Source organism: Lissotriton helveticus, chromosome 7 (genome assembly GCF_964261635.1).
Source record: "Lissotriton helveticus chromosome 7, aLisHel1.1, whole genome shotgun sequence".
Classification (NCBI taxonomy): Eukaryota; Metazoa; Chordata; class Amphibia; order Caudata; family Salamandridae; genus Lissotriton; species Lissotriton helveticus.
Genome location: NC_136068.1, coordinates 593,356,227 through 593,373,775, shown reverse-complemented (window position 1 = coordinate 593,373,775; position 17,549 = coordinate 593,356,227). Strand labels below are relative to the sequence as shown.

The following is a 17,549-nucleotide window of genomic DNA, read 5'->3' as shown; positions in this document are numbered from 1 at the left end:
CTGTCCATCCAACCATTTATTCATTCATTCATTGGGAAACTAGGGTCCAGAGGCAACACTGCTGACAGTGGATCTGGGGCAGCTAGGCTTCCCCGCGCTTTGTGATCTTGGCTAAATCAATATGCAACTGGGCTTGCTGACTTATCCAACACATCACAGCCGTAAACCATTTTAGCGTCATGTGAAGGAAAATAATGAGACATTTATGCGGCAAAGATCTTAGATGAAGGGCAAGTCGCAAGTAATACCAAGTAGGCGCTCAAGGCACTACAACAGGCAGGAACAGGAGCCAGACGGCTTGTCTGCTGCTTGGTATTCTATCAATAACCAGCAGTACATCACAGTGGGTTCAGCGCTCGCTGCGGTGATGCGCGAGCGGGACCCAGAGTTTCAAGAAGGGTAAAGAGAGGTCAAACACTCCCAGGTGGCAGGGCATGACATGCACCCCTGCCCAGAGGCCTCGTGCGGGACACCCTGCCAGGCCTGCACAACATACACTCACTATGTCAGCGCTACCACTGTGTGTGTCAGATTGCAAACTACTGATTGCCGTCAGGCTCGGCCTGACGCGTCACATGGGGCAGCAGGCAGCGACCCCACAGAGGGTCCCAGGGGCAGCACTTGGCCCTGTCGCGGTTTCTCCGTCTCCCATTACTTGTGGCTTTGTTTTCCACTCTAGGTGTAGGACTGCAAGAGCCCAGATCCCACACCCCACATGGAGCAGCATCAGACACACGGCTGTCACACCGGCCATGAGACAGCACGAGATATCCCGGATGCAGGAATGGCTCAGACCCTAGCTGGTACAGCTTGTGACATCTGACAAGTAGAGGCATTCATTCCTTACAAGGGACAGCCTGGCAACTCCTGCCTTGAAGCAGTTAAAGACCTATGGACTGGGCGAGTGATCCTACCGGCCATGAGACAGCCCCAGATATTCATTCCGTATAAAGGGACAGTCTGACAACTCCTGCCTTGAATTGGTTTGAGACCTATGGACTGGGCGAGTCATGCCATTCACACTAGACATGGGGCAACATAATATTCCTGGAGGATACACACTACTAGAACTTGACTTGAGACATCTGTAGACCTATAACCTGGCTGAGCTGCACACAGTTTAGACAACTCGCACTGGCAGAGACATATCTTCTCTGAAACTAGTAAGCCACTCACACCTAACAAGCGAAAGGATGTAAACCTATGAACTTGGCGCTCTTCACACACCTGGTACGGGACAGCCAGAGGTCTGCAGATCTGAGAAGTCAGCCGAGCGAGGTGAACTACTTCCATCATAAAAAGGTCAGATTCAGATCTGGTGTCTGCTCCGAGGTTCTTGTATGAAGCAAGGGGCACCTTGAAATCTTAAGACTGGCAGAGGAGTTCTCACCGGGCATACTTTACAACATGGGATCTCTGTACTGGGTTAGCAACATCCACCTGGCAAGAGACCGCTTGAGAACTACTGAACATGGAAGTTACTCGCACCTGTCATGGGAAAGCTGGCATTTTTGGAATTTCTACTAATACTCTTGTGAGACTGTCTTAAGGGGATAATAGACCACTGAAGTTATGTCACTTTCCAAGACATTGGTCCCTGTGATATGGAAGCAGCCAGATCTGAGGACTGTTGTCACTGCCTGGCAGTTCCTGCGGTGCAACTCCAAGCATTCATTGTCTATGTCAAAGTGGTACAGGGTAGTTGAGATTGGGGTCACCATGGTGGGAGATGATATGGTCTCTCCTAGCAGCCAATCTCTGTGTCACTAGTCCCACAGTGAATGGTCACAAAAGCCATCATGCGGTGTCAGCCAGAGAGGGCCAATACTCTGATGCTCCACATTTGAATCTCACCAACCAGGTCATTCAGAAATCGACTCAAGGAAAACGTGCTCCGATCTGGAACAAGCATTGGCATAGCCAATAGGTCTCGTCTTTGGGACCTTATAAGTGTTTAGTTATCCAGCACAATATCCTTTGTGCAACAACATCAACTGTTGCATGGCTAAACACTTATAAGGTCTCAAAGGCGAGACCTATTGGCTATGCCAATGCTCGTTATATTATGGGAATGAATATCGTAGTACATAAATTGTTGCACATCCACCTTCTATCCAGGATGGCCGGTGGTGTCGGTTGTGTTCCAGTGTAGGAAGTGACTGCGATAGAGCTTCTGTTCCAGTGCCCTAGAGGGAGAGGCAGACCGCTCTGGATGGGGAAGGGAGAGGGGACTACCACTGGACCAATTTTGTTTGAGCAGCCACCACTACAGATGGTGAGAAGATGGGCCAATTGAAACTTCTGATTCCATTGCAGAACCCACATATGCCACCTGGAGCAGCTGACAAGGAAGATGCAGCAGGCTAAGAGTCCATGAAGCCTCAGAACCGCTGTCAAAATTATCCTAAATCCTAGCTCAAATATATTGGACTCATTGCAGTGGAGGGAGGGCCGGGAACCGCAGTGTGTTAAAAACAGGTCCAATTAATGGAAGCCTGGGTAAATGTGTCCAATGCAACTCTGTCTTGTTTATAGTGAACCCCAACAATGTCAGCAGATTCACAGTCATTTGCAAGTGGTCTATGACTGTCTGTGGTGTGAGTGTTTTTGACAGGCAGCTATCGAGGTGCGGAAGATTGGTATTCCTTACATCCGAGGAGTGGTTGTAATCAGCCATCACTTCCAAGAACATCCAAGGAGAACTGGTGAAGAGCAAATAGAAAATGCTTCTGGTCTACCTTTAAATGTAGGTAACATCTCTAGAACTGCAGGGCTGGTTTATGAAAATACATGTCCTGCACTATTCAGTCGCCAAGGACCTGCCAGACAGGATCTGGGCCAGAGTTAGCACTTTGCATTTGTCCTTCATGAGGAAGATATTCAGAGGCCAAATGTCTAAAAAAAAAAAGGCAGGAAACCCAAGGTATTTTTCAGCACAGGTGGGTGATCTTCTGAAATTCTCTCTGATGTGCGGAGAATGTTTGGAGGAACAAAAAGAAAAGACAAGGAATAACATTGCTGAACTATTTATAAGACCCATCTGTTGGAACGGATGGATCGCCACCCTGGGCCACTCCAAACTGTATAAGCATGCACCACTAACAGCAAACTAAAGCAATTTGGTGCTTGTTAAAGCAAGGGAAAGGGAATGGGAGGACTGATGAGCCTGCTAACCTGCATGATGCCTTTCAGAGCAATGCCCATATCCTCTAAAGGACTTGGGTGACTGATGTACTGGTTGGGGAGACTGTCTTTGCCTATACGCCAACCCTCTGAACTTGAGCCAGGAATGCTGTAAAGTCTTCCAGGATGCCAGTAAAATGTTGCTGGCCATGTCGTACATGGCATTCATCAAGCAACCCAATAGGCAGACAGAATTAACCGACCACAAAGCCAAACTGGCGGAGGAAAACATGCTCAACAAAAGTCTGAATCCTCTTGGACTCCCTACCCGGAAGAGTCATGGGGAATTCATTGGGATTGACTTTACTGGTTTAATCCAGAAACACAAAGTTCTCTGGAGTAGAATATTCAGTAAGAATCACCAGGTGCTGGGCTGTGAAGCTTGGCCACCTGCCTATTCAATGGTGAGAATGAACAGGGCTTTGACTTAGTTTCCATCAAGGTATCTGAGAGGGCCTCTTTAAAATTGGACAAAGGCTCAGACGTGGTTGGACCAGGACATTACATTTCTGAGAGCAGCTATACATCTAGGACCTCTGCTGAGTGCTGGATCACCATTGCAAGGGTGGCACGTTCTCCCTTCGGTGGCCCAAATGTTGAATCAAACCCTGCCTCGTGGGAGGTGTCATGCACAATGGCCTTTTGTAATCTGTGTAAAAGTTATCATTTGTGTAATGAAGGGAGAGAAAAACATCTCCATCTCCACCTCCACCTCCATCCACCACCTCCCATCATCATCTTCAATCCCCATTGTAGGGTATCCTTTGTTCACAGTCCGAGCCAAAATTAAGAATGAGCCTTAACTGGCGCCTCTGCCTGGTAGAGGCAATGGGTCAAAGGCTGGATGTAAGATTATTAATTACACCTTTGTAATGTGGTAGCATGACATCGGTCGAGATCAAAACCAAGATGACTCATCGTCTAACATCGGAATCAGCACTGGATCATCTTCCAGCACCGGTGGTACGGGTACTGGTGTTGAAGTGGCAAGGCCCAGCGCAGATCTTGGAGTGGGATTCAAAGCTTACACAAGAGTCTATATGGGCCAAAGTGGATCCCAAGGGGTTTGATAACCCGAAGGAGGATTCACTAGAGGTAACCAGACTGGAGTCCCCTCTGGTCCTTTGGGGTCTAAGTGTGTATTAAATTGAGCAAGATGCACACCGAAAATCTGCTGCATGTCTTCCTTAAAGGCCTCAGTCAGCTGCGAAGTTGCTAATGGCCCGGGGAACTTGAGGGGCACTGGATCAGCTGAGGAAACAGGTCCTCGACCAGAGACCTCAAAGGTAAATGAATGACATCATGACGTCTTTGCACCGTCTTTTAGTTCAGGGTGACGGGATGGCGTAGAGTGCCCGTTCGCTCTTTTATATTTGTGTATGCACTTAACAGACAACTTTGAGCATAAACCTGCCTGCTCATAGGAATAGCTTTGGAAGCAGGATCGTGGCTGTGCCCGCAACTTAGAGCAGACCAATGAGAAGGCAAAGCCTCCTATGTTTGGCATCATTCAGCGCCACTTTCCGTTCCCGGATTGCCTTTAAATGTATGAGGGCACATTTATTGCATGGCGTTGAGTTGTGGCCAGAGTCCAGGCACAAGACATCCACCTTGTGAGGATCCATTACCTACATTTCTTTTCTGCAATTGTAGAATGGATTGAAAGCTGTGGCTTTAGAAAGAGGCTTTGTTCCCTAGCTCACTGGAATTCGATGTATATAGAAGAGCTCTGGATCCATATTAGAAGGTGTGAAAAGAAAGGAACTTATGTCAGTGCTCAGCGGTGGCACTTATAAGCGGCTCTGCACTGTAACCCTGGGAAGCTACAGAGCCAATGCGGAGCCGCACAGTTCCAACTGGGGGCACATGGGAGTAAAGCTAAGTTTGCAGAGCCAGTCAGGCGCCTGGGGAGTATTCCAAGGTGAGGAATCTGGAGTTAAAAGTTTCAGAAATTGAACTTTAGCCTTTTCCACCTGTGACCCACTACTTCCCTGTTGTGCGGCTGATCTCCATAGGCTAATAGCTCAACACATTTGCCCTCTAAAATGAAGACTGATCAAAATGTGATAATTACAGGGCCATTGTTGAAGCTAGTCTGGGACCTCATGGAAGCACTCACAATGGAAAATGTTTTGAAAAACAAAATTCACTCCTCCAACCAGCCACTAGATAGATGGAGTATGCAAAGCCTGAAAATCTAACAGTTTCATACGGGAACAAAACTTGTCTCTGATTTAAGGTCACTACAAGCCACTTGAACAAGACCAGTAAAGTCAGTAATGATTCTAAAACCAGGACTGAGTGAAAACTTCAAATTACTAAAAGATAGTTTTTTTTAAAAAAGAGGCCCTTGCAAAAACAGGAACCTAATGTAAGAGACTGAAAACTCCACTGGCAGAAAGGAAGCACAGGTCTTAAAGATCACCTTATCAATAAGGAAAACCTGATAGTGTATTTGGTCTTTTGCTGGTAGACGAGTATCACCCAAGGTCACATTTCAAATATTAAAAACTTAAATCTGTTAGACTACAAGGACCATAAGATCATTTGATGGTGGTGGGAGACTGGTGATACTGGTGGGGGCAATGCCGGCAACGTTCGGAATGCGTCTCAAATGTTATGGACCAAAGTTGGGAAAAAATTATGTTGGTCTGAAAGCAAAGAGGAAACTTCTAATCTAAAGGAGAAGAAATGGGTTTCTCAAAAGAAACTTATACTTTACCATACAAAATATAGAATGTGATGCCACTGGTTTGTCAGACAAATAAGTAGATCCAACATCTCCATGTGTGTCAGCAAGCGAAATCTTTTGAGATTTCTATGCTTTATATCTCAATTACATTGATGGGAGTCGGAGATCATGAATCTAACAATCCGGAAGGCAGAAGTGAGTATGCATATTTCATTTGTTTTCTGAAACCATCATATGCGCTTGTAAAGAGATCACAACCAATGAAGACTAGTTAAAATAATCAACCAGGTACAGACGGCTACAAGGAAGAGTGTTCTCTGAAACAACTGGGCCAAGTCAATATCGTTTACCAAGGAAAATATTTTCCTTAGGGAAGTCAAGGGCTTAAACGATGGGTAAAAGGGCCTTTCACAGCTCTGGAAGAAGTAGACATGCCATAAACCTGGTATTCTGATCCGAAGTTGGAGATGGCTCATAATCTAACAAGTTGGATATTACTAATTTGAGGTAAATGAAAGTTATCTCTGTAGAGGAGGCTCAGCTACAACCTTTCAGGAAGCATACAGCTGTATTTTGGCCACCATAGGGGTGTGTCGGGAGTGCTGCCATAGCCTTTGTAAACACTTGCTTCAGGAAAAGAAGCAACTATGATATCCTATTCTGGTACTGCTTCTTGTGCCCACTGAAAGGCCAAATACATTTTGACATCTTGTTCTGGTATCTTGAAAGACAATCTCATTTACATCATCTGAGTGAAAAGAGGAAGGAGCAGAAGACTGGCATTTTCCCACTGTTTCCATGGAAACCACAGAATGAGACTGCAGTCAATGCATCAGTCGTTCACCTAGCCTTTCCACAACAGAATAAAAAAATATTCTTTCTGTATATCTCTTGGGTGAGGAGACATCCAAGCTTGCACGTGGTGACCAGCAGGGCCATGCAAAATGCTGCTTTGCCGACATGATGGTAGGATGCATTTTGCATTTAAAAGTTACATCATAAGCTTCTGTTGCCATGAAGGAGAAATTCAAAGCCATGACTGAAGATAGACTTAAAATAGTTATGTTTTGCGACATTTGGAGACACCACATGATATCATTTGAGCTAAACTGTCAGAAAGTTCTCAAAGTACACCCCTCTGAAAAGGGAAGGACAGATAATGTAGGTACACCTGGAGTGCCTCTGACTGATAGGCTGGCAGAAGTACTCAAGTTAGTTTTCCTGTGGGGATTGGATACGGAGATATTTTCCAATGTAACATTTTTTTTAACCAGATCAAAATGTACCAAGAAAGTACTGCAGTGAATTGACCAAGATGTATAAATCTTACCTTTGAAAAACAGATTAAAAAACAAAGGTAAAAACTAAAGTGCATGCTCTGGGCTTTCTTTCTGGGTGGTGTGCATATATGCACAGAGTCTTGCAAAGACAGAGGTAGGAAGGCTGATCATAAAAATGAGTATGTCAAAACCTGGTCTCAAAACTGGAGAAACCGGGAGCTTTTAAATAGGTCCAGCACATGTACGCCCTAATAACACTAGTTTAAATATACGGTGTGCAGTTCCTAAGAGAAAAAGTGAAAGTTCGGGTCTATGGAATAACCTCCCAATGGAGGAAGTGCCCTCACACACCCTGAGAGGTGTCATGGACTGATCAAGTTACCAGCCGTGCTGTTTCGTACAAGGTCCAGTTTCACCTTGAATCGTTGAGACTCCACATTTGTTAGGTCTAAGGCGGACGGGAATGCATCCTGTGTAGGGAGACAGAGCCGGGGTAGGTGAAGGGGTACTCGCCACGCCACCTTTCAGTCGTGAGTGAGCAACTTGCTCTGGATGCATTCCCGTCAGCCTTAGACCTAACAAATGTTGAGTCTCAATGATACAAAGTGAAAACGAACCTTGTACGACACAGCATGGCTGGTAACTTGATCAGTCTGTTAAATTGGAAGCACCAGCCTTGCAGTAGTGTAAGACAATTGAAAAGTTCTCTAATTGGTCCGGATGAATTGCTGATAGACCCCATAGGGGCTGAATTAGGCAAGAAACATGTTGACCAAGGTTTATAGCATGCATCCTCTATAGGACCATTATCTCCGATTAAGGCTGCACTGTTTTCACTTAGGTTAGCGAGCCGTACAAATAAAAGTTTAGTAAACAGGGTTTCCTTACACCATTTAAAACGCCAAGAATTACACTGCATCAGAGTGGAAGACAAGCAGCAGAGACTAAAGGGAGCAGGGAGGACTGTCTTCTTTTGGATGGACTTTAATATCTACAAAACCTGTAACTGCAGTAAATAATTAATTCTTTAGTACTCGGATTCGTGCTTGCCTGTCCTCCCTGCTTAAGGACTTCTTTTGACTAATAGGGCCCATCTACAGGTTTATTGCTCTCAAGCGTCATCATCAATCACAAGCACCCAAGAGACATCTGCTACTACTAGTGGATTTATTATTTTCTCAAAAGAAGAATAAGGTCAAGGAGAAACCAATCTTTCCAATTCGTTGCCATGTTGTGCTAAGGGTTAACAACCATTAACCAGCATGGTTTCAGAATTCTGGACCACTTGCAGATGGACAGCCTGTTATAGGAAGGCCCAGTAAGCAGGATTACCAAAGAGGCAGTACAATGGCCTGTCAGGAAAATGAGCTGGGTTTACACAGCAGTGTATTCTGCGCGGTAATATACTGTGGGTCGGACAGGGTGTGAGTGATGAATTTTCAGGGTTATACTTGGAGACAATTTCAGAAGAATTGTAAAACGTCATCCAAATCAACAGCAGAAAGTGCCTCTGTACATACTATTGTCCTACAGAAGCACCAGGCAATCTTCAGCAAAATACTGCAGATGGTAATGACCAAGTCAGGAAGCAAATATATGGCAGAATCAGGAACCAACTCCAATCAACACCAAACACAGATGCCCAAACTGCCATTTATTAACTCATAACTTCTTGCACTTAGAAATACACATCTTGCACTCTTGTAGGATATCACCACGGGGCCTTCTCGCCTATCTCACCTGAATTCAGTTTACACATAAACAATCTACGGTACATCACAATTCAGTAACCTCCATGTAAAGTCCTAGGGGGAGAACGCATGCAAGAATAACTGTTAAAATAGTATACATTCAGACAGGATTAGTGGCAAAACACTGAACACTAAGAAGGAGTACGAGATGCTCAAGTCAGCATTGAACTAAGGAAAAGACAAACATGGGAAAAGCCAAAGCAGCGAGAACTATAGGTGAGCTGAACAGGGCAGATGTTTTGTGTGGGTGTTCAGAGGAACTGAAGAGGTGAAATTTGATGAGAGGAGGCATCAACCCAGGATCTAGATTAGGATTACCTGTCTGCTGAAGAGTCGCTGTAGTAGGCCTTTCTTTGGCTGTGGGGATGGCAGCCCCTTCCAATCAAGGTCTGGAGGGACAATGCCGTCTTGTGCAAAAACATTCAGTTCTTTGAAACATTCCGTCTCTATCATCTGGCAAAGAGAATATAAAAGAAACAGGTCACAGATGAGACTGGAGATTTCCCTACTCTTATGTGAGCTGGCAGAACAAACTGGAGTTACAGTCTGACCAGAATCCACATTCATAGCTTTCTGCCACTGTCATTCCAACCACTCAATGTCTCCAAATAAATTAGACTTAATCTTTGACAAACTACCAGGTCTGCAAGATTAAGACTACCACTTTCCATAGCTAAATACGTCCCACAGCTAAATACGTCCCACTAGAATTCACATCCACAGCCTACCATCAATAACATACCTCACAGGACAACACCCCCCCCCCATAACTGTTTAAAAAGTTTTATATAGCACGAACATGACCCTTGCGGGTATCAGAGAGCCGTACATAGAGGCAAAAGCATGAATAAGTTCAGTACAGTAAAGGTCAACAATGTAATACTACATGGAGTAAAAAATAGAGCACAATAAGTTGGGATAAATGTCAGATCAGTCAACACAGGCACTTGGGGGGGAAATGTACAGGTGTTGAAGTTAATGTTCACTCAGGAAAATCCATTTGGCCTGTTTCTTGAAGGCAGTAGTGGAAGGATTGACTCTAATCTCAATAGGAAGCGTGTTCCAAATTCTAGGAGCAAGGCCAGAGAAAGCACGTTTGTACATACTTTTCTTTTTGAATTTAGGAGGTTTCAAGAGTAGAGTGGACGTACTGCTTAAGTTCTGATTCGAGCCCGAAAGAACAAGCTTGTTCACCAGATAGGCCGGAGTGTTGTAGTGCAAGACTTTATGCGTGAGGCAAGCTATTTTACATCGAATCCTCGCTTCAATAGACAACCAGTTAAGCTGAAGCAGGTCCGGTGTAATCCGATCGTGTTTTTTGGAGCCAGTGATGAGCCTGGCCGATGCGTTGAGCGTTGCTCTGATAAGGGCCAAGCTCGCTTTGGGAAGCCCCACAAGGGTCACCAGACCATATTCAAGTCAGGAGATCACCAGGGATTGTACTGCAGGCTGTATGTCTTCAGGCGGAAGGAAAAGCTTAATTTTCTTAAGATTGTTAAGATGAAAGTTGGCACCCCTAATAGTGGCACTGATGTGGGCTTGCATATTCAGGAATTTGTCCAAGGTAATGCCTAATGATTTAGCGGAATCAACCATGTGAGGGGTGCAGTTAAAGGCTGTGAGTTATTTTAGCCAGTCAAGAGTAGGAGCAGAGTGCTTGTGTGGAGCAATAAGCAGGAATTCCATTTTGAGGGCGTTCAACAAAAGATGGTTCTTTGCTAGCCATTGTTGAGTTTGCGGGAGAGTCTCATTTAGAATTTTAACATCATCTAGAGAGGAGATCTTCAAGTAAAGTTGTGTCATCTGCGTACATGTGGTAGTGAGAGTGGTTCAGAATGACAGTAAGAGGTTCCATAAAAAGGTTGAAGAGAGTAGGCGAGAGTGCGGAACCTTGCAGAACGTCAATCCTGACCGGGGTACTGGATTCAAGGGACTGGTCGAGTTTAATCCTTTGTGTGCGGTTATGTAAGAAAGAGGTAAACCAATTTAGGACCGGACCCGTTTTACCCATCCTAAGTTGAAGAAGGTTAATCAAGTTTTCATGTTTGATGGTGTCGAATGCAGAAGACAGGTCCAGAAGGATGAAAAGGCAAATTACATTTTTTTTTTAAAACAGATTTTATTGATAGATTGCACACATTCCGCAGGGCTCTGCACACCAGAGATATCTGCAGGACAAATATACCACATCAATTGGGATGCAAGCGACTTTTCTTTTCTTTGAAAACAAATATAAACAATGCAATACTAAACACCCCCCATACCCCCCTCCTCCAACTCCCCCATCCCGGATCCCACTCACCCACCCAAGTCGCACTAGGTCCGTAGACAAGTGACATTTTGATCAAAAGGACTTCAGGGCGTCATCCACAATGTGAGTTAATGCAGTTTCAGTACTATGCCCTGCTCTGAAACCAGATTGAAAGAGGTCAAGTAGTTGACATTTCTCTATATGGTTGCAGAGCTGCTTGTGGGTGCATTTCTCAAGCAGTTTGGCAAGGGTCATGATGCTGGTAAGAGGTCGGAAATTGTTGAGATCATATAAATCCGAGTTGGGTTTCATAGGGTTGGGAGTGACTTGCCCCATTTTGAGGCAGTCAGGTATTGTCCCCTGCAGGAGAGATTCATGAATAGTTAAGGTCTTTAAAGAATTTAGCAGGTAGTGGACGACGCTTTTAGAGTTGCCATAACGTGTAGTAGTACTGTGAGATCTGGCAGGATGATAGGAATTCCAAGAGGCTTAATTTTTGGGAGAGCAACCAGGAAGTCTAGAGATTGCCGAGGGCACCACAAGCTCAGCTGATGAAGTGGCGTAGATTAGAGGTAGCACCATGAGAGTGACAGGTAGCAGCTCCATTTCAATTTTCCTAGATTTATCAGAGAAGTGCACTCTGAAGTCCTACCCGCTAGGAAGAGGAGTCGAGGAAGACAGGTTGAGGTTGGAAGAGTGATTTGCTTGACTCTTCATAATTTAAAAAAGCAACCTGGGACTGTTTTAGCACCATTCAGATGTGCCCTGAAATGGTCAGATTTAGCAATGCAGATTTTTTTGTTGTAGGCGCTTCTCCTTTCCCTTAGCTGATAGAGGCTAGTGGTGGAAGACTCGTTTCTCCAGAGTCTCTTTGATAGCGTAAGTTTATGGCGATTGTCATTAAGGGATCCATTAAACCAAGGTTTGGTAGGAATCCTTTTGAGTTGTTTTGGCGCAATGGTGTCAAAGATATTAACCACAGTGCTAATGTAGTGATCAGACAGATCATCAAGGTTGGTCATGTTAGGGGGGAGGCTGAAGTCTATTCAAAGCAATAGAAAGCAAGAGCATGTATGTTGACGTCTCATGTTGCAAGACAATTGTTTAGCTTTAAGAGGTTGTCCCTTTCTGCGAGTGGTCTTTTCCAGTATGTGGAAGGCAATTTGGTGATGATCCGACCAGTCACAAGGTAGGATGTCAACCAGTTGAATGATATTGTCTCTAGCAATAATTAGGTCGAGGGTGCCCCCTTTGTTATGGGTAGGTCCTTCACAACTCTGCAAAAAGTTGAGATCTAAGAGGAAAGTCTTAAAGGCTCTGACTAAAGGATCATTGGCGTCATTCCAATGGAGGTTGAAGTCTCCAAAGAAGATATGGTGTGGTTGATCCAAACACGAGCTAATGACCTCCATGATTTGTTATATGAAGGGCAAATTGTCACCCGGATGATGGTAAATCGTGTGAAGCACACAGACTATCTTGCCTTTATTCCATATTTCTGTCACTAGAAGCTCACAAGAAGATAGCGGAGCATCCAGAGATTATTTTATAGTTAGGCTGGAGCGATGAATGTAAGAAATGCCACAACCCAATTTCCCCCCCGACGATCACCTTGGATAATGGCAGAATCATGGGGAACAACCTTTACAACGAAACCCTAACAATGCGGAACCATTACAACGCAGGTTTTAGAACGAAAGTCGTTACTACGACTTTCGCCGGAGGGCGCTCTTGGATAGGGAATAGTTTAATTTACTATCCAACACCTTCCCTACTATCCACGGGGACTGGAGTTGGAATAGTAAATTAAACTATTCACTATCCAGCGCCCCCCAACGCAAGTCGTTGTAACGACTTGCGTTGAAAAACCTGCGTTGTAACGGTACGCGTGGTAATACCACGCGTTGTACCGTCATACATCCCATAATCATGGGGTACTAAGACATCGAGAACAGGGGAGGATGCATAATTGAGCCAGGTTCCCGTGAGAATTAATAAGTCCAAATATTGCGCTAGGATGAGTGCAGAAACGTTAGCAGCATGTTTCACTGCAGATCTGCAGTTGAGCAGCATCACATTGTGAGATGAGGTGTTAATCTCTTCATGATGAGCGGTAGTAAATTGGAATAGGTTTTCCTTATTGACCGATCTGACGTTGACCCTGGGTTCCCTGTCAGTGTCCGGGGAAATAGCGGGGATGTTAATAGCGGATTTAGAGGAGGCAGGAAAACCTGTGCCTCGGTACGAGAGTACAAGAGCAAGGGTGTCCTCTGCCGACAGCTGAGGTAGAAACCTACAAAGTCTGGAGTGATGGTTAGGAAGAGACTTAGAAGTCCAACTGGAAATGAGTGGGGATCGAGAGAAGGATTGATTGTCCCAGTCTCTGCAGACTCCAGATGGTTTGGTTTGCACGTTCCCAAGCCGAACTGTATTCGACTTTGCACAAGGTGACCCTGCTGACTATCTGCTTATAAAAAATGCCTGCACATACAGCCAGTCATTTGAGTGTTCTCATTAGGCAACATCATTTTAAACTATATTTACAGCTATCTGACAGTGGAGGTTAATCACCTTGTCTGTAAAGTACAAGTGATACACTTGCCTTATCAATTAATTCACTTCTACATTGTAATTGCATGTTGGCTCAATGAATGAAAATCCTACCTCATTCTGCCAAGGAATTGACACACATCCCGTGGCAAACTTCTGGTAGAAGTCATTGTCCGTGGCCTCCAGTTCCACTCCCTTGACAGTGGAGAACTGCTCGATGTCCAAGACGTCTTTACAGTAAATGGCCTGAGGCTGAGAGGGAAGGTATAGAAAGTGTTTGTTAACAGAATGCATTGATAAAGAAATACTGTTACAAAATAAGTAACATCTGTGTCTTTTCCTGTACAAAAGATTCAATGATTGTCAGTTCTTTTTACAAGTAAAGTGTTGACAAGCGCAAAACTAGATTAACTTGGAAGCTAGGTTCAACTTTATTTCTAGTACTCCATCTTACAAATATCTAGGGGTGGAATTTCAAGCCTTCGGTCATCACAAATTTAATATGAAGGTAATGGAAAACAAAGCGGTGGGCTTAAGAATTGTGCTCAACATCTCAACATCTGGTGGGACCACCCTTAAAACCGTTGTCTGAGCAATAAACACAACATTTCTGCTATCTTTAACCTATGGGTTTGAGGTATCTCCAGGCAAACTAAATTGTTAGCTGAACCATGCACAGACCAAACTCTACAAATGAAACTCAGTCAGCCAAGAACCAATCTAATTGTAATTTATTTCATTAAAACAACCATTGGCATCAAATGCGCTTTAGTTAAGGTACTGGTTGATAACTAAAACAAGCAGAAAAGGCCATCTTTGTCAAGAATCCGAGTGACAAAAGCTCTACATGGCACTTAGCCACTGAGAGCATATTCACAGAACTACAAGTGATACATCAATGAAACTGTAATTAACCCTACGGATCATTTAAGCAAATACTAAAGTAGCCAAAAGCAGCAAATCTGAAAACACTGAGTCCTTCAAAACAAAGCAACTTGGGCTTGGGTTGAGTATTGCTTGATTTTTAATCCTCTAATTTTCCGTATACTCCACAGTATCTGGAGTAGTTTCACTCTCTCTCAAAGAACCCATTCCCCACTTAAAAATAAACATGGGCGAGTTTGTGTGATGGATATTTTTTATTATTCTATTGTATGCATATGGCATAAAAATTTAAAAAAGAAGAAAAAAACATCAGGCAACATGTCACCAACTAAATGTAGGGGCCACGTGCTCACAAAAAAAGATATATTGAAAAAAATCAACCATCATATATAATATTAACAGAACAACACGAGTGCTTCTTAGCATGAATGTGTACTTAAGCATAGGCAACCTCTTAAGTTTCATTAATGCACATCTCAGGAACATACGATTATTACTGGCAAAAAGAAAAGGTATTATTGGCTTTGAATTACTACAATCTGAAGGCAGTTTACACGCACGAGTCACTGTAACAAATAACTAACAAAAACACTAACAATAAAAATGGACAAAGATGGGAAAGAAATAAAATTGGCAAAGTATAGCAGGAGTCTTCCAGCTCGCCCTGGCACTCATGTGCACTTCTTTTTAGGCGCATGTGATTAGGCTAAATGCTTCAACTCACAGTAAAATAAAGCCAATGGCAGAGGTGGGCTGACCCACTGAACCATGCAACATATGGTGTGAGGTGGGTGGAAGTAAACTATGAATATTTGAACAGACAAAAGGCTAAAGAGATCTGAATAAAACCCCCTCTTATTCATGTATAAATGAACGCATTTTTTATTATTATTTTTTTAAGGTCTGGCATAGGGACAGATTTAACTATCTCGACAGTCTGATCTAATCATATGCTATTTTCAATGTTGTACATTAAAATTCAAAGGCTACCCAGTTCTAAATACACCTGCCTGCTAAGAAACTTGTACTGCTCAGCGACTGCAGAAATGAGCTAGGTTAGCAGGATGCCATACAGCTCTCTTTAGTATTAGCGTAACATATTTTACACCCTAGTGGTACTAAAGTCTAGAGGAACAAAACCTGCCTTTAACATGGAAGAGAGTTGATGTGCATGAGCCTGGAAAAGATGGACCGTCCCACATTGAAGTCTTTCAAGTGCTAGTACAATGGCTCTATTAAAGATCTATTGACGTTACCTCTGGAAGTCGCAGCCCAACAGCTCCTTACAGAGCTATTGAAGCCCCATATGTAGAACAAATGAGTTAAAAACTTTGCATAGTACCCATTTGAAAACCTGGCAACATGGCCCACTATCAACACAAGAAACAGTGCTTGGACAGAAAGTACCCTATAAATAAAACTTTTTTTGAGCAAATGGCCATAAGGGCACACTTACATCTGGTTTGAAAGGGGGGTCCAACATGCCTGCCTCCAGTCGTTTGAAGTTCAGGTTCCTGAAGAGTGGATGATCTTTCACTTCCTGGGCTCCACCTCCCCGGCACCCTAGCCGCTCTTTGGGGTCTTTGCAGAGAAGCTATGAAAGGGAGAAAGGTCAATAAGGCACATAATTAACAATGCATAAATCCTATGGAATGCATACATGCCTCCTGTACCCTGTAACTCATATGCACAAGGTCTACGCCACCAAATTAATAAGTTCTTACCTCTGGTTACACTCTTTCGGGTGTTAAATGGCAAGAGTTTTGGGTGCAAAATCTCTATAGCAAGGTTAGTCGTAGACCCTAAAGTGAGGAGAGGGGCAGTTCTAGCACTTCGGTCACCCTCCTAAACACAACTGCAAAATTGTTGTGGGTCACAAAGGAGAATCAAGGAACGATTCTAGGGAGGAATCTAGACCACTGCCATTCTGTAACTTAAGATAGAAGTTAGCATCGGTGTAATGAGGGAGTAATAGGTTTTCCGTCTCCGCATCATACTCACCAGGAAAAGCCAGAATCAGTTTGAATATCTGCAGGATAGTCTCTTTGAAGGTCTGAACTTACTGAGGAGTTGATGATGGCCAGGGAGGTTGGGTTGCATTGGTTTGAGGTTCGGCATCAAGATACAAGAAAGCAAAGCCGGCACTGGGTTCTGGATTGCAGATTCATCAGACCTCTCCCTAGACTGCATGCATCTTGACATCAAAGAGCCTCATTTACTCCCTATCCCAATCTGGTCTACTTAGCCCTTACATGACGAGGGCAACCTGGACCAGGACTTGCCTTGCGACCTGATCAAATTGTCAAATTGTCAGAACTTCTTGAGTTCAATGGCTTGCAGTTTGGCTTTATTCTCCCTGATGAAATGGATCACATCAGGTAGCACACGACATCAAGTCCTGTTGGTTGCTGATGCACCACAAGCAAACATCAATAAGATATATCACCAGCGCCTAAATTCAATTGGGGCAAAGCAGTCACTGGACCGTATGATTTGGGCCAGTGGTTCTATGTACAGGTCAAAGAGAAGAGGGGAAAGGGGACAACCCTGCCTAGTGCCTCGCTCTAAAGTGATATTGTTAGATAGGTTTCCATTAACTATAATCCTGGCTATAGGAGTTTTATATATATTCTTGATAGTTCTTAAAATATTTTCTCCTAAGCCGGCTACTTCAACTAGGTGGTATAAGCAAGCCCAATTCACCTGGTCGAAAGCTTTGGCCGCGTCGAATGCAAAGATAGTGAGTGGCAAACTATTAACTGAAGCGATGTCAATAGCTCCTATCAACTTGTGGCACAAGTTACTTACCTTTGGTAACGATATATCTGTAAGAAACAGTAGTTAGTATTAGATTCCTTACCTTAGAATACCCCCAGGCGTCAGACTGGATCCGGAAACTTTTGCGTAGCAGTACCCTTGTGTGTCGGTAGGCGTCGTCTGCGGCTCCGTGTCCGTCG

The 17,549-nt window shown here is 44.0% G+C and overlaps 1 protein-coding gene across 5 annotated transcripts in view; it reads right to left on the bottom strand.

The window, feature by feature from the left end:
- The window catches only part of GRK6 (G protein-coupled receptor kinase 6), a 697,925-nt gene that overhangs the window by 330,817 nt on the left and 349,559 nt on the right, over positions 1-17,549 (bottom strand). For all 5 annotated transcript variants that reach the window (XM_078652756.1, XM_078652755.1, XM_078652753.1 and 2 more), the window contains exons 13-15: positions 16,049-16,186; positions 13,822-13,959; positions 9,225-9,359 (exon numbers count right to left, since the gene is read on the bottom strand). In XM_078652756.1, the coding sequence (XP_078508882.1) occupies positions 9,225-9,359; positions 13,822-13,959; positions 16,049-16,186 (411 nt within the window). The remainder of the gene's footprint in view (positions 1-9,224; positions 9,360-13,821; positions 13,960-16,048; positions 16,187-17,549) is intronic.